At 39.1% G+C, this 24,580-nt stretch overlaps 3 protein-coding genes across 7 annotated transcripts; all 3 read left to right on the top strand.

Moving 5' to 3' along the window:
* Positions 1-3,227: 3,227 nt before the first annotated feature.
* naa40 (N-alpha-acetyltransferase 40, NatD catalytic subunit) lies at positions 3,228-12,543 on the top strand. Of its 4 annotated transcripts, XR_008386314.1 has the most exons (9): positions 3,228-3,672; positions 6,281-6,376; positions 6,479-6,531; positions 7,787-7,882; positions 8,261-8,419; positions 8,627-8,710; positions 9,673-9,752; positions 10,432-10,509; positions 10,733-10,802. XR_008386314.1 is itself a non-coding variant. In XM_053629119.1 (8 exons), the coding sequence occupies exons 1-8, from the start codon at positions 3,667-3,669 to the stop codon at positions 10,875-10,877; spliced, it is 717 nt and encodes a 238-aa protein (XP_053485094.1). In that variant the 5' UTR covers positions 3,233-3,666; the 3' UTR covers positions 10,878-12,543. The 4 variants fall into 4 exon arrangements, 3 of the variants coding, with proteins under 3 accessions (XP_053485094.1, XP_053485095.1, XP_053485096.1); XM_053629119.1 differs by lacking the exon at positions 9,673-9,752 and having other exon boundaries at positions 3,233-3,672; positions 10,733-12,543; XM_053629120.1 differs by lacking the exons at positions 3,228-3,672; positions 9,673-9,752 and adding an exon at positions 3,692-4,197 and having other exon boundaries at positions 10,733-12,543.
* A 1,525-nt stretch (positions 12,544-14,068) lies between these two features.
* Positions 14,069-18,613, top strand: b3gat3 (beta-1,3-glucuronyltransferase 3 (glucuronosyltransferase I)). Its single transcript, XM_053629118.1, has 5 exons — positions 14,069-14,201; positions 14,321-14,489; positions 14,596-14,947; positions 16,689-16,979; positions 17,093-18,613. The coding sequence occupies exons 1-5, from the start codon at positions 14,120-14,122 to the stop codon at positions 17,189-17,191; spliced, it is 993 nt and encodes a 330-aa protein (XP_053485093.1). The 5' UTR covers positions 14,069-14,119; the 3' UTR covers positions 17,192-18,613.
* A 1,167-nt stretch (positions 18,614-19,780) lies between these two features.
* On the top strand, positions 19,781-22,812 carry sb:cb1058 (uncharacterized protein LOC394209 homolog). Of its 2 annotated transcripts, XM_053629115.1 has the most exons (3): positions 19,781-20,050; positions 21,118-21,774; positions 22,040-22,812. In XM_053629115.1, exons 2-3 carry the CDS (start codon positions 21,154-21,156, stop codon positions 22,184-22,186), a joined length of 768 nt encoding a protein of 255 aa, XP_053485090.1. In that variant the 5' UTR covers positions 19,781-20,050; positions 21,118-21,153; the 3' UTR covers positions 22,187-22,812. The 2 variants fall into 2 exon arrangements, with proteins under 2 accessions (XP_053485090.1, XP_053485092.1); XM_053629117.1 differs by lacking the exon at positions 19,781-20,050 and having other exon boundaries at positions 20,511-21,774.
* The last annotated feature ends 1,768 nt before the right edge of the window (positions 22,813-24,580 follow it).

Genomic DNA, 24,580 nt, shown 5'->3' with positions numbered 1-24,580 from the left:
TTGGTTTTTAAAAACATCCCATACTTGGACATGCAACAGAGCGCCATTAAATCCATTACTAAAAATGGAAAGTATATGGCACAACTGCACTCCTGCCTAGAGAAGGTGTCCACCAAAAGCAATTAAGAAGCCAAGGGTGACTCTGAAGGAGATGGCGAGATCAACAGCTCAGATTGGAGAAACTTTTCACAGGAAAATTTAGCCTTGACAATCTACAAAGCTGGAATTTATGGAACAGTGGCTATTGGAGGGGGAAAAGCCATGTGACTTTTCCAAAAGGTGCGTTGGAGACTCAGAAAACATGTGGGAAAAGATTCTTTGGTCTGATGAAACAAAACTGCAACTTTTTGGCTTTGGTACAAAGTGCTACGTTTGGTGGAATGTAGATGCATTGTAGATTAAACCATTATAGTGATCCTGCAATTTGTACAATGTGAATTCAGAGCTGGGTAAAAAAAAATTCTCATTCTCCATTAGTTCCCAGTTTTATTTTTCACACATCCAGCATACCTCTACAGCAAAAAGAAATATGACAGGAATCATTTTATGGTTAAAATTGTGAATTTTAAATCTTTTTTTTCCATTTGCTTTATGTTATATAAGGCACAGCGGGTAGCATTACTTCCTCACAGCTCCTGGGTCCCCAGGTTGATACTTAGCTTGGCTTACTGTCTGTATGGAATTTCACATGTTCTGCTGTGTTCATGTGGGTTTCCTCCTTGTTCTCTGGTTTCCTTCCACCTCCCAAAGACATGCCAGTAGGTGGATTAGCTACTTTAAATTTGCCAGAGGTGTGAATAAGTGTGTGAATGTGCCGTGACCTTGACCCTGACCAGGGAAAAGTGATGTCTAGAGATAAATGAATAAATGAAATTTGACTCTGGAACACACATTAACATTTATTTCACTTTAATTTCCCAGACCATTATGGGTTGATTTTTAAAAGTGTCACACACACTATGTGTGATTTGTGGATAATCTGTATAATGTTATTAGCCTTTGCCTTACACCCCCCAATTTTATATTTTTTCCAGAGCTCTCTTGTAAATGTTGATGGACAAGTCTCTTCCCCAGTATCACTTGTTACATTTGTGTAAATGTTAACAGACAAAACAGTGACTTGTAATAGGACCAGTGCCCTCCAATAACATTGGCACCCTTGGTAAATATAACCAGAGGAGGCTGTGATATCAAACAATTGCAAACAAAACACAGATTTATCTTTTGTTAAATATAGGTGTACAACAATTATTGGCACCCTTTTGGTCAATACTTTGTGCTACCTCCCTTTGCCAAGATAACAGCTCTGAGTCTTCTCCTATAATGCCTGATGAGGTTGGAGAATACATGGCAAGGGATCTGAGACCATTCCTCCATACAGAATCTCACCAGATCCTTCAAATTTTGAGGTCCACACTGGTGTACTGTTCTCCTCAGTTCACCCCACAGGTTTTCTATGGGTTTCAAGTCAGGGGACTGGGATGGACATGACAGGACTTTTGTGGTCAGTAAACCATTTTTGTGTTGATTTTGATGAATGTTTTGGATCATTGTCCTGCTGGAAGATCCAACCACTGCCCAATTTAAGCTTCCTGGCAGAGGCAGTCAGGTTTTCATTTAATATCTGTTGATATTTGATAGAATCCATGATGCCATGTATCCTAACAAAATGTCCAGATCCTCTGGCAGAAAAACAGCCCCAAAACATTAAAGAGCCATCACCATATTTAACCTACTTGTATTGTTCTCTGCTTGATATATCGCTTTGCTAGTATTTTTCTCATTTGTAAGTCGCTTTGGATAAAAGCGTTGGCTAAGTGAATAAATGTAAATGTAAATGTAACCGTGGGCATGAGGTACTTCTCCATATGGCTACCTCTCTGTGTGCACCAAAACCACCTCTGGTGTTTATTGCCAAAAAGCTCTATTTTGGTTTCATCTGACCATAGAACCCGATCCCATTTGAAGTTCCAGTAGTGTCTGGCAAACTGAAGATGCTTGAGTTTGTTTTTGGATGAGAGTAGAGGCTTTTTTCTGGAAACCCTTCCAAACAACTTGTGGTGATGTAGGTGACTTCGGATTGTAGTTTTGGAGACTTTCTAACCTCAGGACGTAACCAACTTCTGCAATTCTCCAGCTATGATCCTTGGAGAATTTTTGGCCACTCGAACTGTCCGCTTCACAGTGTGTTGAGACAATATAGAAACATGTCCAATTCCAGGTTGATTCATAACATTTTCAGTTGACTGGAACTTATTAATTATTGCTCTGATGGTGGAAATGGGCATTTTCAATGCTTGTGCTATTTTCTTATAGCCACTTCCCATTTTGTGACGCTCAACATCCTTTTGCTGCACATCACATCTATAGTCCTTGGTCTTACCCATTCTTGTGAATGACTAAGGGAATTTGGCCTATGTGTTACCTCATATTTATACCCCTGTGAAACAGGAAATAATGGTTGAACAATTTCTGGTAACTAGTCACCCAAGTTTACTATTTTTTATTTTTTTTTTTACAAGTGCCAATACTTGTTGCACACCTATATTTAACAAAGATATATATATCTTATATATATATATATATAACTGTCTTTTGTTTGCAATTGTCTGATATGAGAGTATTTTTGTGAATTTTTGAACAAAAGATCAAAAGGTTAAACAATAAACAATTTTTCACAGCCTTCTTTGCTCATATTTACCAAGGGTACCAATATTATTGGAGGGCACTGAATATGTCCCATTATTAAAGATCTAGGAATGAAAAATGGAAATGCTGAATAAATTGTCACAGTACACAAACTTTATTGAGAAACATCTGTTTTGTTTTGTTGCCATTTTGTGCCGCTTTTAGGACTTCCTGTTCCTCATTTAACTCCATTATTATCCATAACATAACTTATCTGAAAACATTACATCCCTATTAAAATGTTTAATGCTTATTTACCACTTTAACCTTTAACAAAAAAACGCCTGTTTATTTATTAAAACAGACGTATTTGTCTCTATTGTACACATCTCCACAATAATATTCATCTGGAGGACTGGATACTTTCCCACCTGTACTTACAGAATGCATGATGGTTCAATCGCAAACGACACAGTGTTGAACATGTAGTGCACTAAAGAGGGTGTACCGCTCATGAGCGCATACCCTACGGAGTGCACGTATATACGGAGCGCGGATCTATGTCGGATTGAACCGATGTCGTCATTTCCCTTAGAGCCGTTGCTTGTGGACGAGAGGACATAGAGAAAGAGAACGAGAGAGGGAGGAAGGAGAGAGAGAGGAGTGAAGGAAGGAAGGAAAGGAGTGAAGGAAGGAAGGAAGGAAGGAAGGAAGAAAGAAAGAAAGAGTAGAACATAGCTGTAGATGTAATTAGCTGTCGGCCGTGCTGTTTGGCGCCAAGCTGCCGGACAGATAAAAGCGGGATAATAAACCTAGCATGCGAGCTAATATCGATTATTTCTATCCCGCTGCTATGTTAAGCTAGCCGAGGCAGCTAACGCGTAGTTGTTGTACAGTAGACTAGCGTGCTCGCTCATTAGCGTGGTATTATTTCGGTGCATCAAACGGTAGCTGCCCGAGGACGCTGGTTTCTAGCTTCCTAATATATATTCGTTAACATATTAACAGTCTTCGAGGTGAGCGGTTAAGAGCTACAAAATGGGGGTGAGTTTGTCTTTCATTGCTCACACTATAGCGTTATGATGGGGTTCACGTAGCTGGTGTTAAATGCGGGCGGCAGTTTGAACAAAGACTCACTGCTGAATCCTGATCTCTCCAAACCCGAGCCAGTGTGATGGCTGAGGAGCTCTGTTAGCTCACATTTAGTCTTATATAACTCTCCCCAGCGTCTGTGGACCCCCTAGTGTTGTGTGGTGATAACATTAGAGTAGGTTTCATTCTGATTTCTGACGGTTGAACATGCTGAGATGGAAACTAAACCCAGTCTAGTTGTGAGGCATGTGTTAGTTGAGTGTGGGGTTGAACATGACTGTGTGTGAGAGTGAGTGATTGAGTGATTGAATGAGTGCAGGGTAGAATAGGAAAGTGCTGTACTTGCACTGGTGTGTGTTCTCCATTGTGCACTCAGTGTCTGCAGGAATGCTGTGTTAGCGAACATGTGGCATGGCAGGAGGAAACACAAGCCCGACATGTGGCCTATAACACCAGCTCAACCACTGACTCTGATCTGTATGAACACCTACACATCAGCATGTAGTTATTTATAACTGATACCAGCCAGCTTTTGGTACTGTTTTATTTTCCAGTTCATGCGCTTCTTTCCTGCTTTGAAAAAAATACTGCTTCTTTAATCATTACTGAAATGTTCTTCAGTACACGCTCGATCCCAGATCCTACATTTCCTCCCTCTTTTTTTTTTTATTTTTGAATTTTTTTTTAATTATTATAATTTTTTAAAAAATACAATGATAATATAATATCAGCTCCCAGTATTGTTCAGTACTGTTTCCATGGGTAACCCATGTACCTGTAGTGTGTCCACCGCACATCACAGCATCATACTTGTTCACAGCATAAAATACATCAGATGAGGTCCGAGACCAATCCAGGTTTCCAAGCCAGTGTCAGATAATTTTTATTTATTATTACCCCCCGCCCCAATATATATCTCCCTAATATCTCTAGATCTTTAATGCCTGTGCTTTTTCAGCATCGATACGAAATGTGTTTAAAATGTTCACTTAAAGTGGAAGCACACAAATGTTTGTTTTTTTTAAAATAATAATTTATTGATGTTTTTGGCTCATTTTCTCAGAACATGAAAGGTGAAATATCACTTGATACCAACTGTTTTTTTGTTTGTCTTTGTTTGCTTGCTTTTTTGTTTGTTTTTACAAAAAATAAACACACAGGTGAATTCCCTCTGTTACATTACTTCCATGACCTAGCTGTCTCGGCCGCTCAAAGTCAACATGGACTGTGAACAGTAAATCCGGTGCTGAATACACATGGGTTAAAAGTCCTGATGTCCTAGCCAGACATATTTCTCCCAGCTTCATCCCCATCCTCAGGATGAACTGAATCTGGGTGTACAAGTGTATAAGTAGGGTAAAGTGCATGTCACCTTGACACTGCATCCTTTTTTCCCTTCCGCTTATATTTAATCTGCAGTTTAGTGGATGTACTTTGCTTTGAATGCTTGTCTTGGTCCCTTAATAACATATATTCCCATGAGATATATAAAAAAAACTCTACATTTTTTGCATTAACATCAGCGCTGTGGGAGTTTTAGATGGTTAACATGTGTATTTAATCGTATGACCCGAGGAGGAACGTGTTGTTCCCAGCAGATCCTTTAAATAGTCGCCTCACTGTAAAACTGCGTACATGTAGGACAGATTTACAATGCGAAATTAAAAATATTTGACAAAGGCCATCATAAACAGTTTATTAGATTTACAATGCATTCATTTTTAGGCTTCTGGTGTAGGTTTTTTTAGTTTATTAAAAAAAAAAAGCCATTTGTTATATCACACTCACATTGGATAACATAGGGTCACGTGAGAACGGGATACACATTAAACTGAAGCTAGCGTTAACTACCTGCAACCGACACGCAGGTACGCTGATGTCTGGGGAAATGACAATTCAACCAAAAGTGGCTATAGAGCAGCAAATATGCTCACTGGTTAAAACGTGTGTCTTCTGTTTACTTTAATGCTGAATATTGTTTTAAAACTGTTTTTAAAACACACTTTGATGATGTACATTCACATCTGCAGTATACCGTATAGATTTGTATTTCTTTCTCTAAAATACACATATGAACGTTCACATGAGCTTTAAAGTGTCTTTATAGTCTGTGCTTCACTGGAAATTAGGTCTTGTATTACATTTGAAGTAGTGTTGCACAGACTCTTAAGATTACTTTTAGCTTGAGGATACCTACAGATACTGATATTCCAACATTCATTTTAAACTTCTGATTTTTTAAAAATTTAAATAAGCTCATTGGCTCCCAACCCTGCTCCTGGTGTACCACTGCTCTGTGCGTTTCAGTGTTTTATTTTTAGCTGCTGTAACACACCTACCCTGATTCAGAAAGGGCCAGAGAAAATACACAGGTCAGGTGTACACTGAATTAGCTGATCGATGTAGTAGTCAGGTGTGCTGGATATCAGGGATCCACAGGATTTGCTGTGCCTCCATATTCCAAAACGACTGACAGGAAAGGTAGGACACTGTTTAGATGACCGAGTTCATCCGGGATTGATGTTTGATGGTACTTGTCTCTCTGTGTTGCTGTCTGCAGAGAAAGTCAAATAGAGCGAAGGAGAAGAAGCAGAGGAGGCTTGAAGAAAGGGCTGCTATGGATGCCGTGTGTGCTAAAGTGGTTGCAGCCAATAAGGTACAGCGTCTTTTTTTACATCCTGAAATTGGAAGTGTTTAAACCTCTTATTTATAGTTGGAATTTTTGTCATTTTGATCGTCGCATCTGTCGTCTCTGCAGCTTGAAGACCCTCTGTCGGCTTTTCCAGTGTTCAAAAAGTACGACAGAAACGGGTACGTGGTGTCACTTTTCCACGAGTTAGAACTTGCTGATGGCCTTTTTCCGCTGATAAGGTGTTGGTGTCTAAGCTGAAACCGTTCCATGCTAGTACTCAGCCAGCAAAAAAATGCTGCTGGTTTAAAACCAAGAACAAGTGATGTCATTTAAATGAAAATAACGTCATGTTTTGTGATCATAAAAACTATGATGCTTATAATCAGTTGTGGTCGAAATTTTAGACTCGTACTATCCATCGTCTTCTAGAAGAGGATATGTTCCCTTTTTTAATCGTGTTCTCTCAAGTTTTCTTCCTGATGTCATCTCAGGGTGTTCTCCCTTGCCACAGTCACCTCTGGCTTGCTCATTAGGAATCTAAATATAAATCTGCATCTGGATTTCTCTAAAGCTGCTCTGTGCCGATAATGCAGTGTTAAGTACACTAGACAAAGAAAATTGAACCGAGGTGAAATGAATTACATACTACTCTAGATTACTAAGTAGTATGTCCTGTTGCAAAATGGTGATCTTATAAAAGCTATTATGAATAGTTATGTGCTACTGTATAAATTACAAATACCTGCAAATCTCATCAGGCCAATTATTTCTGCTCGTTAAGTCCTCATATTGCAGGTGTACGGCTTATTACCGAAATTCAGTCTACCTGCTTTTTTTTTTTTTTTTTTTTTTTTTTTTTTTTTTTTTTTTTTTTTTTTTTGAGATTTAGATAATTAAGTGCCTGAACTCATGGTTCTCTGTTGCTGAAAATGTCTGTCTATTGTATTTGTGAGTAAAGTTGTGCAACTCGTCAGTAGTTTTTACTATAACTGTAACAGGTATCCTTTGGTTATAACTGTTAATTTTCCTAAACACGTTCAAGCGTTTTCATAATTTATTTTTCAATGCTTTATTGAAATAATAGCACACTTTATTTTATTTTTTTTTAAAAACATCCTTTTAGCAGGATAAATAAGGAGCTCATGCACTTACATGGGAAATTGTCTGACTCTGTTTCAGTACTGTATAGAAGCTGAAGGATTTTTATTTCACATCATCTGAAGTCCCCCATCACTGTTATTTTTTTACACTGCACAATGATAAACTCCCACTTGTGTTTACATAATTGTTTGGCACTTAAATGGGTGACCACACAGGCTGCTTCTTAAGAAGCTTCACCAGTATCCTGACTCACTGGCTCCAGCATTGGCCCTGTGTCTCTGGAAAAAGTGTATGAAATTGCTGCTGTTTTTCTTTCTTACTTTTGTATGTCAGGTTAAATCTGGAGATTGAGTGTAAGCGGGTGACTGCTCTGTCTTCCATCACTGTGGAGTGGGCTTATGAGCTGACCAGAGCGAACGTACAGACACTGTAGGTATTAAGCACACAGATTTTTTTTTTTCCTGTTTTTCATTAGGTGATGTATAATGTAACTGATCATGAATGGTTTGTGAGTAGATTGAGGCATTGTAGGACTAAAAACATTATTTTATTGAGGCAGGTCTGTGCAAGAGCTGCTTTCACACCGTTAGTGCTTGTCTTTATATATCACTTGCATTTAAGAGATTAACACTGTTAATGTGACTACGGAGAATCTTAATGTGATTCACAGATTTATAGTCATAATATTCATGATCACCATTTCAGCAGTCGCTGTGGAGCCACATAATGGCCGCTAGTGGATTAAAGCAGGTTTTACAAATGTGCACAGTTCTTTGTGTTAACGGTCCTTGCTTTCCCGGTTCATAGATATGAACAGAGCGAGTGGGGATGGAAGGAGAGGGAGAAAAGGGAGGAGATGAAGGATGAGAGAGCATGGTATCTCTTGGCCCGTGATGCCGAATCTGCCCCTGTCGCTTTCTCTCATTTTCGATTCGATGTTGAATGTGGTGACGAGGTGTTATATTGGTAAGGTCTGTTATTTTCTGTATGGCCATACGTATCATGTAGTCTTTAAGTAATTATTGGCGGCCAGCTTCAGTTCTTTAACTCAGTTGTAACTCATGGTTGAATGTCATGTTATTCTTGCATGTTCACACGTTAGACATTGTGCGTGAAAATGTAAACGTAGCAGAAAGCTGTTGATAAACTAATCCCTTTAAACTTTTTCTTCAGTTATGAACTCCAGTTGGAGAGCAAGGTCAGGCGGAAAGGTCTGGGAAAGTTTCTTGTCCAGATCCTGCAGCTCATCGCCAACAGGTACAAATTCCAGATGTGTTATGCTACAGTAGAGGAGTGTGATTAGGGTACTTCAGGACTCCGTATGCAGCAAATACACACACAGGCAAAGGAAGCACAGCCCTGAGATACAGTGACATTTGGGAAAGCATGTCATTCTGTCATGGACTGCAATTTTGTAGATTAATATTTCTGAGACCAGAACGCATCAGGTTTTTAAAATTTTATTTATTTTTTGCAGCACTACACCTTTGGCTCAGTTTGTGCTTTCTGGATCAGTTTAGCAGTTCGCATCTACAAAAAAAAAAGTTCTCTGGAATACACACCATTTAGAGTTCACTTCCTGCAGCTGGGCTGATTCAGGGGTGAATCGCTTTCTCATTGTAATCAAACCACCCTAGCAATCACATGGAATGGATCTGAGACCACCTTTCTCAGACTCTGTGTGCGTGGTGAAAACACACCAGGGTAGGCTTGTGCGACATAAGTTTTATCATCCATACACTGTTTTAAACACAATATCCAGTCAGGTTTACTCTGAACATTTTGCGTAGGCGCTCTACATTTTACATCGGCATATGCTAATGAGTTATCACTCAAAACTAGCCTAAAGAGCGGCTCCCCCCTAATAATACTGAAGACGAGCCATCGGCATGTGAATCTGGAACGATTTGCACAGGTGTTTTGAACTGATATTAACAGATACTGCCTGGAAGCCCTGCCCCTTCCCCTGTTACATGGTTTCGACTGAAGTCGCAGTGCACCTTGCTTTCTGTCATGGTAAAGGGAGAATGTTCCACTTTTTGACTTAAAAATTAAATAGGCCTACAATGACATGTCAGATGTAACACTTTACAAATGATGTGAATGGTGATTGTAATTGGAAAGTGAATACGTTGGGTTGTGTTTTTTTTTTTTTTTTTTTTTTTTTTTTGTTCCTTTTTTTTGTTTTGTTTTTTTTGGACCGGCGCTGGTCACTGCAGATGCATTCAAACACCAAGAAGCAGCAGAATTACAAAGAAAATGTCGGCTGTGTGGATGTTGGACAACCAGTTTGTACAAGGTTTATATTGAAAATGTACTGTTATGTATTTTCTATTCCGACTGCACAGTTAGTAACAATGTTACAACCTCCCTTACTCTCCTTGAGCCAGAAATCATATTTTCTTATTTTTTTTATAGGCCATAGTTTCCGGACAATTAAATTGTTTATAGGGATTTTTGTCAAAAGGAAAATGGAGAGTGAGGAAAAAAATCGGTGTTGTTCGATTCAAACAGATTAAATGCTGCGTATGTGAAAACAGCCTTTAGAAAGCCTTTAAGGGGCAGTTGAACTAATTTCATAAAATGTTTTCTTCATCGGATTCCTTTCGTCTATGCTTACACCTTGATAAACGCTTAAGATCTGCTATTAGTTGCAAGTGATGGTTTCTAATGGAAATAAGTAAAGGGCATCTGTTGATCTGCCATGTAAAATGTAATGCGTTAGACGAAAATCCTAAGTAGAGAGCTAATGGGTGACGTTTTGAGACACATTTTCCATTATCTAAAGTCCTACTGCGAACTGGGCTACTCAGGAATAATAATGAATCATGCATCATGAGTCAGTGATGTGATCTGCTGCTGTCAGGGTTTCTGTATAATTAATACGACATCACCCCTCTTTGAGTCATTCTGCTTAAGATTGAATTGAATTCTCATGCTGCTGTTTGACTTCCTGTTTCTCTCTCTCTTTGTTTCAGTACACAGATGAAAAAGGTCATGTTGACGGTTTTCAAACACAACCATGGAGCCTACCAGTTTTTTCGGGAGGCCTTACAGTAAGTTCAAACTCTTTGGCTTGCCTTAATGTTTGTGTCTTCAGCTTGAGTCATCTGTACGTATGGAAGTGTCCATTCACTTACAGTCCTCTGAAATAGTGGACAGTGTGTAAAGAGCACTATAATAGGTGTGCAGGTAGAGAAATTCTGTTTCTAATATTGTGGCAGAGCTCGACATCTGTTTCAATGTGATTTAACATGATTACTGTGCTTTCCGCCTCAGGTTTGAGATTGATGAAACCTCGCCCAGCATGTCTGGTTGCTGTGGAGACGAATACTCGTACGAGATTTTGAGTCGACGGACAAAATATGGCGAGGTGTCGGGTCACGCGCATGCTGGCAGCCACTGTGGAGGCTGCTGCCATTAGGTGCTGGTCCTGCTGTTCTGTTACACAAACACTCCTCATACGAACCTCCTGTCAACAATCATGTTTGCCCTATGTTACCCCCACGTTACATCCCCTTAAGCCTAGTTCAGTCACGCAGTGTAGCCAAAAAGAACAAGAAACGAACATGAGCCAGTCAGAGTGCCCCTGGTATGTTCATCTTTCAGTAACTGGTATTTAACAGAGTGTTTAGAGTGAGAGATCTTGCAGTAGGTTACAGTTCATAAGTGACCCGTATAAGAGGAATCACCGTAAATAATGTGAAAAAGGGTTTGGCTAGCTAATTTCTTGAGTGTTTAGTCATGTGTAACGATAAGTGTGAAGTAGGTGACTGGAAATTTGTAATGAAAGTGCAAAGTGCATTATCCTTCTGTTACAAGTTCATGCACAGAATGGTTTTGTGTTGTACACATCCAAATTATGTCATGATATTAGGGATTGCAGGATATTTAAAGCTTTATTTACACAATGTTTGGGTTTAAATATCATGAAAGGGTGTCCTATCACGAAGTATTTTGAGTTTGGATAAGACCAATTAGTGATTTCGCAAGCTTTCGCTATCTTCTACCTCTGTGTTGGGTGGTTTTGGTTTTTGTTTTTTTAGTTAGTTTTCCCTGACTTAATTTGAAAGAGTTACTCTGTAGGCTTTATAGTTAAGAATGAGAAGCCATGTGGCTTTATAGGTAAATGGTGCTCTTAATGACCGTGTAAAGGCGAAGCATTTTAAAGCTAAAGCTGTGAAGCTGTGACTGAACTAGGCCTTAGATTAATCTCCCATCTATGAAGGTCCTTCTTTTTGCTTACTATTTTTAACTTAATAGCAGCCCATGACTTGATGGAAAAATAAGTATATTCCCTCTCCAGCTTCTTGAGTTTTTTGAATAACAGAGATGGCAGTAATGGCCATGTGACAGCTCTGTGTAGTATGTGAACTTTTTCTCTCACCTCAGGAACCAGCATGGTGAGTAGTACATCTACACATCCAATGATAATCATCACAACAAACATCAAGGCTGGACTTGATGCGTTTAGCCTACAATTCTCTCTCTCTCTCTCTCCCAAGCTGCTGATCATTATAGTGAGTTCAGGGGCATGGCACACTGGCTGTTACTGCCATTTTCTCTCTATTGCTCTGTCAGGGTACTTGTACATACATTTTAACAAAATGCAAGGGGCTTACTTAAGTGTTGTATTTCTTTAAGTAACTGAATACAGTGAATGGCTTTGTATTCTTTATAATTACTCAAACTGGTCAGTCTCAGGTCATTCAACTAAGTAAAACCTATATCAAATATTTTATAACAGCTATCCCTGTCAAATTGATGAAGGGGCTGATGCTTATTGCAACACACCCTTAGTGTAGAAATGTACTGTCCTTTTTTTAAAGTATCACAGCCTTCTTTTATCATCTCAAAACATGAGGTTTTTTTTTTTCTTTTCTTAACTGTATATAATCTGTTTGCCATTTTCATTTTATTTGCCTTCACAAAGGTCTTTGGGGAGAAATTACATTGAGACAATTTAAAAGTGATATGTTTGATAAATGAGTAGTCCTGTCTCATGCTTTGTTGTTGATGCAGAAAGGGAAGTTATTTCAGCTTTTGGTGTTTTTATTTGTATGCAACAAATAAACTTGTTTGACTCAAAATGGCTTTGTTTGCCTTGTTTATATTGTGCTGAATATGAGTGGTAACATATGATACCCTTTTTACCAGTGAAATAAAAACAAACAAACCAAAAGAAATCCCCAGAGAAGCCTTATACACAGCACAATATTTCATTAACAAACCTTAACGGAAATAAAATAAAATAGTTAATAGTAATAATGATGGTATAAAGTATGTGAGGAAATATTTCATAATATTTATTGGCACCATTAGAGATTTTTATTCCTTAATGTTCCACCCATATGACAGAACCCATCCAGTAATACTGTTAGAGTGTACATGTAAATCTGTTTGGATTATATTAACAGTATTTTGTTAATTTTATTGATGGTCAGATTTTACATTATTTATACTTGGTCTCTAAATATTCTTTAAAAGATTAGATTAAAACCAAGTGGCCAATCAATTAAGATTATTACTGGACTACTACTAACCATAACGATGACTGCTTTAGTAGTCATATGTCACTCATTAGTAGTTGTTAGTGATCAAAGCAGGAATTACTTTTTTATTTATTTTATTATTTAAATATATATGAACAAAACCATTGTAGATGCTCTGGCGACATTTATTTATAGACTCAGTTATGGGTCTACAGTTCCAAACATTTGCATGAACAAAAAGGCTATGTTTATTTACAGAAACAAGAGGTTTGTGTGTTAGGTTTTAGGATTGTTCCTTAATAATTACTTTTTAAAATAGTCAAATAGAATATGCTAAAATATTAATAGTGGGAAATAAACACATCAGGTCAAAGGCTTGCATTTCCCCTTTTAAATGTGATTTAAAGATTCTCTTCTGTCTGTCTCTTTCTCTCACTGTCTATATGTGTTTGTGTGTCTCTCTCTCTCTGTCTGTCTCTCTCTTTCTCTCTCTTGACAATTTTAACAGCCTCTCAATCCTCTCTGAACAGTTATATTTCACTTCCTGTAGCCCCCGTCTCCCAAATTCTTTTCTGACATTCCTCTTATAATTTCCTCCCTTTTTTCCTACACTGTGGAAGGCTATTATTAATTTCTCTTTAAGTCACCCCTGACTAAATGGAAACGGAACTACAACGACCCGGAACTTGTTCACGGGAACGCAATGAATGTTGCACCGCAGCGGAAACTGCTGGAGCTGTTTGAAATGGATTTTAATACAATGGGCGTTTGTTCTTGGATGTGGAAGCTTCATCGCTGATTTTATACATAAACAATTATGTCGCTCAGGCGAATTAAAAAGACATCGTAAAGCCCTTCTGCTGACTTGACCGGACCGGACTGATGACCTCCGTTGTAGGTTAGGAGAAGCGCCTGTTTAATGGCAGGAGTATGTCAGCAACCCAGTAACGATGATTCGTTAGCAACTAGCTCACTGGCTTTAATGCACATTTGCTGCGTTGGAAAAATATCTATGTTCTCATGTCAGACCCCTGCTGCTCATCATGCTTTGTTTTAGGCTGCTGTCAATAAGCTGGTTACATTCAAAAGAAAGACTTGTGTGTCCTGGGTTATAAGGTGAAGTTCACAGCAGTTTCACCCATTCTGTTTCTGCTCTCACCACTATACATTGAGAATGAAGCTCAAACTGAAGACTGTGTTCCTGCTGTACTTTATGGTCTCCCTCCTCGGCCTCATCTATGCTCTAATGCAGCTAGGTAAGACTGGTGTATCTTAATTCTCCTGTCTGAAACTCCAGTTAATGATTTATCAATACCACTTACTTTAAAATAATCCTCGGACCTTGTTTTTGTTTTTGTCCTTCCCTCCCCACCAGGCCAGCGCTGTGACTGCAGGGAACATGACTTGCCTAAGGACCGAACCATCTCTCAATTGAGAGGAGAGTTACATAAGTTGCAAGAACGAATAAAAAAATCAGAGGCATCAAAAGCCTCCAGGCAATCTAGTTTGCCAACAATCTATGTAATAACACCTACCTATGCAAGGTCTGCATTTCGTATGCACAATTTTGAGATCTAATCTTGTATGACGAAATATTCTGAAAGAGTAATACTAAGTTTCATTCCCAAACAAACTCTTTTCCTCCTCTAGACTGGTGCAGAAGGCCGAGCTCACACGCTTGCTCCACACTTTTCTGCATGTACCCCAGCTCCACTGGGTCGTGGTGGAGGACTCTCCCAGTCCGACACAGCTAGTGAGAAACTTTCTGGCTGTGTCTGGACTGACCTACACTCACCTACACATGTTGACGCCTAAAGACCGGAAACTACAGGAAGGTGACCCTCACTGGCTGAAGCCTCGTGGGGCTGAGCAGAGGAACGAGGGTTTGCGCTGGCTCAGGGAGAAGGCTGCTGCTGCTGGGGCGAAAGGGTTAGGCTTCGAGAGTGCTATAATCTACTTTGCTGATGATGACAACACATATAGCCTGCAGCTCTTTGAGGAGGTGAGCGACTTCAGCCAATATTTAAAAAAAAAAAAAAAACCCGGAAAGGTGGTTCGTTAATGTGTTTAGTGTTAACACGTTAACCAATCATTATAAAATGTATCAGAAGAAATACAAATTTGTTAGACGTACAACGTCATCCTTTAATAATTTGTAAATCAGACATGGCAGATCCAGAGCTGTGGAACTTATTTTGTGACATCACATTTGCATTCATTTACTTTTTCAGCATTTGGCAGACGTTCTTTATCATCTTTAGAAAAGAAAAAAAAAAACATCCTCATGGTAGTGCAAATAGCAATACCATTAAGCTAAATCCATGTTAGAGAGATGTTATTACAAAAAGTTAGTACAGTAACAAAATCATGTGGAACCCAATGGGGATGCCTATGCTGCGAACAAGTCTTGGCCTTCTTGTTACTAATTTGAATGCCTGAAATACCCTTTAAATATATTTCAAACAGGAAGGAAGCTATCGAAGAATATTGAAGCTATTGTCTTCTTATTAAAGAAGGTGACAAAGTCATCAGCATTTAAGGAGGAGGTAGAGGGGTAAGAAGTAATGAAAAAATGTTATGGAGCTTGTGTGGATCAAATGCAGGTGCTTCCAGCTTTCTTTTGTAAAAGGATCTCTTGCCAGCAGTCTCAAAGCAGAACTTTGGCGTAAGAGTAATCCATGTGACTCCAGTGGTTTAATCTCAACTTTATGAAGCGATATGAATCCTTTGTGTGTGCAAAAAAACCTAAAATTAAATCGTTATTTACAAAATATCTTCACCTCCGCATAAATCTCTGATGCGCGTTGACGAGAGAATCACGACCATGTTGTGTTGACGCGAGCGGACAAAAAATGCAAGTCCTCTATGTCGAAATCTGCAGACATCATTGTTACTAAGATTGTTCTGTGTGGCTCAGTTTGTGTACAGCGCCCCTCGTCCTCTGCTGTAAACAGTGCTGCGCTGTCCTGTTGTATCGCAAGAGTGGAACACTCTTTGTAACAAAGATGTCTTGCGTTTTTTTGTCCGCTCTCGTGTCAACACAACATGGTCATGGTTCTCTCGTGAACACGCGTGGGAGATCTATGTGGAGGTGAAGATTTTTAGTGAATAAAGTCTTAATTTTATTTTATTCGCACACACAAAGCGTTCATATCGCTTTATAAAATTGGGAGTAAACCACTGGAGTCACATGGATTACTTTTACGATGCCTTTATTGGAGCTTGAAAGTTTTGTTTACTGGACTGTAAACAGAGGGAGAGAAATCTCCCAAGTTTCAGAAAAAATGTCTTCACTTGTGTTCCGAAGATGAACGAAAGAGTTACGGGTTTGGAACGACATGAGGGTGAGTAATTGATGACAGAATTTCCATTTTTGGGTGAATTATCCCTTTAATCCTCTCTAATTGTTGCATAGTATGTCTGAAACCAAGAAACAGGGCCAAAAGACTTTCTTGTTCTTGAATACAGAGGGCAGAGCAGGTCAGTGGATGAAGAAAGTAACAAGAAGAAAGTACTGATGGACCATTAAGTCACAAAATGAGCTTATCACATATTGAGCTTATACCTAACATTCTCCCCCAGAACTGTTTCCCCCCCAAAGACATTCTAAAATATCTAAAAAATATATTGTTTCCTTGATTGCAGGGGTCTCTGAATAGCACTTTGACTTCAGTGTTTAGCTTTTTTTTTTTTTTCTTCTCCTTCTTGCTATTGTTTTCCTTACCCCTGTCTGTCTGTCTCAGATGCGTTACACTAAGAAAGTCTCTGTTTGGCCGGTGGGTCTGGTGGGGGCTATGAAGTTTGAGCGGCCTGTGGTGGAGAATGGGAAGGTGGTTCGTTTCCACACTGGATGGCGACCAAACCGTCCCTTCCCCATTGACATGGCTGGCTTTGCTGTGTCCCTGAACCTGGTGTTGGCCAATCCTGAGGCTTGGTTTGATGGCAATGCTGAGATGGGCTTCCTGGAAAGCAGCTTCCTCCAGAACATGGTTACCATGGAGGAGCTGGAGCCCAAAGCTGACATGTGCACTAAGGTTGATTTTCACTGCATAATCGCAGCTGTAAATCTGTGGACTGCATATTAGTAATTGGTATATGTGTAATATGTGTGGTAATGTTCTAAATGTGTGTTGTTTTGCTGTATCAGGTGCTGGTGTGGCACACGCGTACTGAAAAGCCGAAGATGAAAAGAGAGGAGGCTCTTATAAAGCAGGGGTTAGGATCAGATCCCAATGTGGAGGTGTAAGCTCCAACAACACCCTGGTACATCCCAGTTACAAAAACATATCCTGCTGTAGCGTTAACCTGAGAACGTTCTTCTTTCTTTAAGTATATTTAAGTATGGGAGGTCTGTGTACTCTTTTCCAGGAATCATGACACTGTATTAACTGTTTGGTTATCATTTATTTGGGTGCATGAATGAATGCTGTTTTCTATTTATATATTTATTTATCATTCATTGTATTATGTAGAACACATGTAGATGTTCAGTGTTTCTGCCTCATGCCTGTAAATGTTTGTCTTGTACAATAACATATTATAGCTATGATCAGGGAAGCCATTAATCAGGAGTTCTGGGGTGAGGAGGATGCCAAGGGGCCATAGTTAGCAGTGTAGCCAAGGGGTTCAATGAGACCCTAGGGAACCAAAATCACCAAAAATTGTACTAGCTATATACATATTGATCTAAATGAGTTAAAATAAAAGACATTTTACACAAGCTTCCTAGTTTTATTCCAACCTTGGAATGTGTGTACATAGAAGCTATGGTGTAGAACAGCAACTAACCTCAGGCACAAGATAATTGGAATAACTGGAATTGTACGTCTTGTCAGTGTCATCATTATCTTAATGTTGCTGTGTACAGTTCTGCACTTGTTGGTTATTTATTTCAGCTAAACCTATCATACAGTTGCACTTTGTAGGTATACAATTAATAACTGTTGTTATGCACAACATGTCAGACCCCACTACTCCATACAGCAGTGGAAATGGACCACTGAGCAGATATTTAGGTGGCAAACCATTCTCTGTATGCCAACTTTTGGAAAAAACATGTTGTCTGGTCTTTTCCCAATCTTCAACTGTCCAGTTTGGGTGAGTCTGTGCCTACTGTAGCCTCAGATTCATGTTCTTGGCTGACAGCAGTGGAACCTGATGGTGTCTGCTGCTTGTGTAGCCCATGTGCCTCAATGTTTGATGTGTTTTGTTCTCTGAGATGCTTTTCTGCTAACCACGGTTGTAAAGTGTGGTTGTTTGTGCGTGAGTTACCATAGCCTTCCTGTCAGCTTGAACCGTTCTTCTTCGCTCTGACCTCTCTCATCAGCAAGGTTTTTCCACCTGCAGGACTGCTGTTCACTGCGTGTCTTTTAATTCTGTTGTGCACCATTGTCTGCAAACTCTTCAGACTGTTGTGTGTGAAAAGACCAGGAGATCATCAGTTTCTGAAATACTCAATTTTGATGTTCATTGTGAACATTACCCGATCTCCTGACCTGGAGCTGCATTTTTTTTATGATTGTCTGATTAAATAACTGCACGAATGAGCAGGTCTTCCTATTAAAGCACAAATGTAAGTTCATTAATATTGTAAGGAATGCGCTGCCCATAGAAGAAATGGTCAAGATTAGATGAAACTTTTTCCCTCTTTAAGGTTGGGTCTTTTTAAACATTACAGCTTTACTGCTTAGAGTGATCACACCATTCACAATGGCATATTTGTTAACAAACAAGAACCTAAAGTTTGTTTCTACTTTGACAGAAATATCCATCTATTAGTTGAATACACTATGACCTTGCATGGTGTGGTTGTGCTCATGTTTGATGAGTATGGTCATGTTGCTAGGTGAGTAATCGCTCCGTTGTCTAAAGAAGACACCGTCAGCACACACCCCTCTTAAAGACTCCTAACCACATCCCATCCAAAGCTGATGCTGTCCTCACATTAACATACACAGGCACCGACACGCACAGCTGCAAAACAGCTGCTGCCGTGGCTCTCGTGTACTATGTGATGAAGTTCAAAGTGCCTGAGGTTCCTTACCTGAGGCTCAAAGTGAGAGGTGGGATAAGCTGACTCACAACTTCTGAAATCCTGTCACGTGAGATTACTCATGCGTACACTCTTAAAGGAACATTATCAGGGATTGACCTGTTGCTGCCTTTCAAGTCTTTATTTGTTAAACGACACACCTAGTGTTTCCAGGGATATAACGCATTCCTTTACTACTCCCACTCTTGGGCTATTAATTAAAGTTGACAATGATTAGACGTATGGAGTTCAGGGTGTGTAGAGGCAAAGTTTCCCCAATTTTAATTCAAAATCTCTTTTCCATGGCACTGATAAAATAATAAATCCCATAAAACACTATCTTTCCTTAGTGAAACTGCGTGATACGTGGGCAGACATGTGGCTGTGTGTTTTGTGTTGCATTTACTAAAATAGCTGTCTATTTTGTTTTGCTCCATGAGTTAACATAAATGGCGGTGCAGTAAATAAGCTTTTGTGGTTGAAACCTTGATTGTTGCAATGTGTTCCCACCAAAAACCTGTCACCATTCCAAATACTACACATCAATGAAAGCCATGGCTTCTCTGTATGTAGCAGAAGAAGAGTGTTAACATTCACTGTCAGGAAAAGGTACATTTGTTTTCCCTAGGGTACAATGTGATATATCCTTAAACACACTACAATGGTCTTTAAAGTCCAAAGGTCAAAGTACTAATGGGCTTTATGGTCCAATTATGTTCCTTAATGATGATCCTCTACAGAATTTCCCCACTAAGGGGGAGGGGGGGGGGTTACCTCAGTCATAACTCCAGTTTATTCTGAGTGTTCACACTGTTCATATGGTGTTCTGTAATCATTCCTATAGGGAAGGTACTCCATGTTTAGTGTACCTAATGTGTATCTAGTGATAAGCCTTGATAATAATTATCGAGTAAGGCCCATGGAGAATGTGAGTTAGAGAACCTGATTGAGTTTGTTTTAGTGACGACAGGTTTAGGCAGAGTCTGTGACGTGAGTGTGTGTATGAGGTGAGCTAAGGGAGTACTGAGCAAGCACACACACACACACAGCCAATCCCTGAGAGAGCACCAGCAGGTAAGCTACTCACCTCTCATTGTCTGACATTCTTGAAACAAATCATGTGTTTTACTGAGGTAGGAAATGCACATAAAGAGCCACTTGTATATTGTGTATGTGTATTACTTATTCATTTTAATTGTATATTATTATATGTATTAATATTAATCCCTAATTTCTCCATCTGGGGATTAATAAAGTATTATCATATCTTAATTAATGAAAGGAATATCCACTAACTCTGTAGTGTATGTGTGATTAACACAGACAACTTCAGTGTTTCGCTGTGCTCAGGAATAGGAAGATTAGAAAGACTGTTAATGGAATCAAAGTCTAAGAGAAGTTGTTGAGTTTGGTCAATATTTGTTTAACCGTTACACTAAGCAATAGCTCTGACTATTCCATAAAATGTCCTACAAAATCATGTTTCACATCAATGTCAAATGGCTAACCAACAGCTTCCTGTAGACTTTGTTCATAAGTGAGTTTTGAGCAAAGTTCCTTTCTCAGTACAGGGAAATGTGTCGAAATGATTGTCTATGGTGTTTACACATATAATACAGATGAAATGAATAAACATTGGGTTGAACAACACTGGTGTATTCCTATAAGACATGACATATCTGCAGCATACATATGTAAATTAAATGAACATAGGATGTGCTATAATTGCTTTCACAATAGACATTAATATGGACATGTAATATTACCAGATCTGTTCAGAGTACTGTGTGATGGTAGGTTTTGGTCAGACACACACTTGCATCTTGGCACGAGTCAAAGTTCCAGCATGACTAGACAGAGTCAAAGTCAAAGTCAGGCTGGAACGTCTCTTATCTATCAGGATATTATATCACACAGATACATCAGACACACACGCAGGCACTGAACTTTGAACAGTGTCATGTTGATGAGGTGATCTGCACAAGAGATATATAATAAGTACCTACCAATAGCCTTCAGAGCATTCTAAACATCTTTGGTATCAGGCTGAGCGCTTCTACCAAACTATTTACCAATTCGAGGTCATAGAAAAAACAGAACATTGTTTTAATATCTCACTTCCTGTCTACGTCTTCCCTCAGTATACAGATAAGTGATAACCTCAATTATTTGGAAAAATGACGATCGGCAAAAGCTCCAAAAAGCAAAAGGCTCCTCGGTCTCCTCCTTTCCTAGACCGGGCCAGTGGATTCTATGGACGTTTAGATGAAATAGAAACGGAGTTCAGGACAGAAGCGCAGGTCACAGAGAAACAACCAGTGTCTAAGCCTATGGCAGGAGAAATGAACAGCAGAGAGCTGCCAGATGATCAGGAGCACTGTGTGTTCGATTTCAGCGAGGGCATGATGGAGGACGATGGGACCACCCTGTTGAAGAGGAAGCCGAGCCGACTGAGCCGGCGTTGGAGCAGGAAAAGCTCCAGGAGGACCAAATCTGATAAATCGTCCCTGGAGATGGACATCCAACACACTGAGACTGAGGTGGCTCCTTCTATTAACCCGAGCCTGGATGTGCACTTAGAAACTCAGCCTGAAACATTATCAGGCAGCAGAGCTCCAGAACCCATGTTAATCTACTTCTCTGTAAGAGAGGAAGATGATGATCAGAAGCTCATTCCTATAGGAAAGGAGAGACAAAGGGGGATGAAGGAAAAGAGGAGAGAAGGAGTGGTGGAGGGGAAACCAGATGCAGAGAACATGAAGGTCGTTAAAAGGAGTTCTCTTAGGAATTATCACAAGGTGAGATACCACAAGGTTATGACATAAGAGATCAAACTTAATCTCATGCCATAGATTCCTGTTATAATATGACCAATTTACGGTTAGTTAAAAGATTACTCAGGGAGATTTTTGGAAGATATTTCTATCACACTATATTTGAAATAACAACTTAAATTTAATATAGTAGAATAGTAGTACATTTTAATGTTTACGGTTTTGTTTTTTTGCCAAACCTTCATATCAGTATTTCATGAGTGAGCCTGAACACCGATTTATTTTTCAGGTTTTGGATAAAGCACTCCGACGAGGATGGGAGACCTTTGTTGCTAACTTGTACAGTGTGACCCTCTCTCCTGTTTCCTCCTCTGTGTCCTCACCAAGCAAGACTGAAATGGACAGGAAGGCTGCTCTGGCAGATTTTAGATGCTGATTTAATTTAAATATAAATTATCAATTTCAGTTGTTAATTGCCTGAAAATGTGTTTGGTAATCATGTAGTAATTGATATTACATGTATTTTTTGTAAGCTGTATTTATATTTGATTTATCTCCACAAGAATCACCTTTGTTAGTTAGTTAGTTTGTTTGTTTATATTACTGCAGTATCTAACATGGATCTTGTTTAAGGACGGTTTGTGTTCTATAACCTGAGAAAGCAAGATTCATATCCTGAAAGTACCTGAGGTTGTAGTTTTGGTTCTGACTTGGGTGTAGTACACGATGAATTATGTTACTGCTCAATAAGCTTTTGTCCGACAGAACAAGAACGATCTCCCAAAACATAATGGAATCATTTTAGGATTTGTTATGATTGTTGTGAAACTGATTGAGCTGAGAACAGTATTACGGAGGCAGAGCTCATTGATGTCATTTGTCCCTTGACCCTGGGACTAAAACTCCAACACTGGGAGCTCATATCTTCTTGGCTTTGAAGTCCATGACTGAGCCAGCTGAGTTGTTTTTATTGATCATAAACCATTCATAAGAATTAATGACCTTATATGATCGGGACTACAGAGAAATAATAATAATAAAAAAAACATTTTATTGTAAAAACCTTGTCCAGGTTATTTTCCTGAGCAGCACATTCACGCTTTCAAGTGGATAGTTGTAAATTTATTTTTAAAAAATTTTTTTACATTTTTTTTTATTATTTAAATGATTTCAATATCTCTTAAGTTGAATAAGAATGCCAAAACTCTAGATCTCTTTTCTTTTAACATGTATCCCTGAGAGACCTGGCTACTTTCAGTACTTTTTGTGCTATTTTGCATGGCTGTCCTGTTTTTAATTTCTTCTTTGCTTCATGTTTCTTCTTCTGCTTATGGCTTATGTGGATTTTCCCTTGGCTTTCCATGTCATTTAGATATTAATAATCCTAGCTGAGAAATAGGTGAGAACACAATACAATATGCCTGCAAATGCAATGTCACTCAAACATACTTCAAACAGAACAGCACTTTGTCAGAATAAACAGAATTCTTCAGGAAATCACATTATGAATTTATCTGGCATAATGGAAAAATTGCTGTATTTGGCAGCACAGTACATCACCCATCAGCGTGATCACACAAACACATTCATATATAAATACATCTATAAATAAAATCATAACAATAATCATAGTCACAAATATACTATCTATGTGGCCAAAACTATATGGACAACCAATCATTACACCCATATGAGGGTGGGTCTCCAAACTGTTGCCACAAAGTTGGAAGCACACGATTGTATACATAGTCACTGTACATTGTAGCATTACTATTTCACTTCACTGGAACTAAGAGGCCTAAATATGTTCCAGCATGATAATGCCCCTGTGTAGACAGTGAGGTCCACAATGACATGGGGTGCTTCTCAATACTCAAAGTGATGCTTCCTCGCTCCTCCGTCCTCCAGCCCGTGACCTGGGAATTGATAAATGTCAACCATCTTGAAGAGGCAAGGAAGCTTCCAGAGGAGCTAGGAGCGAGGATACACAGGTGTATACTATGCGGAAGTGTTTCTGTCAAAAAACCTGACGCCCCTCCACCTTTACATCTTCCACAATCTCAAACAAAAAGTCCTTTGATGGTGTGATGGAATTTTTGTGAAATATAATTAAATAATAATATGCTTATAATGAGTATAGTAAATAATTGATCCTGTAATTAATTGATGGTTGACGTCGATCGATTTCCGGGTCACGTGCTGGAGGACGGAGGAGCGAGGAAATCAGTCTGAGTAATGAGAAGCACCATGATGTCGATGTTTGTTCAGGTGTGCGGCAACGCCGTTTAAACAACTTCTTCGTCTTCTTCGGCAGGTGGGGCATAGGTGTATTGCGCACTACCGCCACCTAGTGATGGAGATGGGACGTGTCGCCATGGACATACATCTGATCTGTAATCACGCGCATGCGTTAACGTATTATGGCGCTAGAAACTCAATCATCCGCGCATGCGCAAACAGCACCACGTGTTAGGAAACTTCAGTAAGTTTGAAACATAAAAAACCCCTGCAATATGCAAAATACATAAAATTTTATAATGAAAAAAAAAAACACGTTTATTATGAAAAGGCATGGAGTATAGCCAGATAGAGTATGGTGGTCTCCAATCGTTTTATTTTAGTCCTGGTCTATGGCATAATTTTATTTGGAATAACCAAATTAAAGAAAGAAAGAAAGAAAGAAAGAAATCTATATTAGTTGTATTAGTTTTTCAGCATTGTAATGTAAAAGGACATGTGCACACACACACACACACACACACACACACATAATATAACCTCAGCAAAAAAGAAACGTCCCTTTTTCAGGAGAAAAATGGACATTTTGTAA

The sequence above is a fragment of the Ictalurus furcatus genome, chromosome 7, assembly GCF_023375685.1.
Source record: "Ictalurus furcatus strain D&B chromosome 7, Billie_1.0, whole genome shotgun sequence".
NCBI lineage: Eukaryota > Metazoa > Chordata > Actinopteri > Siluriformes > Ictaluridae > Ictalurus > Ictalurus furcatus.
Note: the sequence above shows the minus strand (reverse complement) of the source record. Positions and strands in the feature narration are given on the sequence as shown.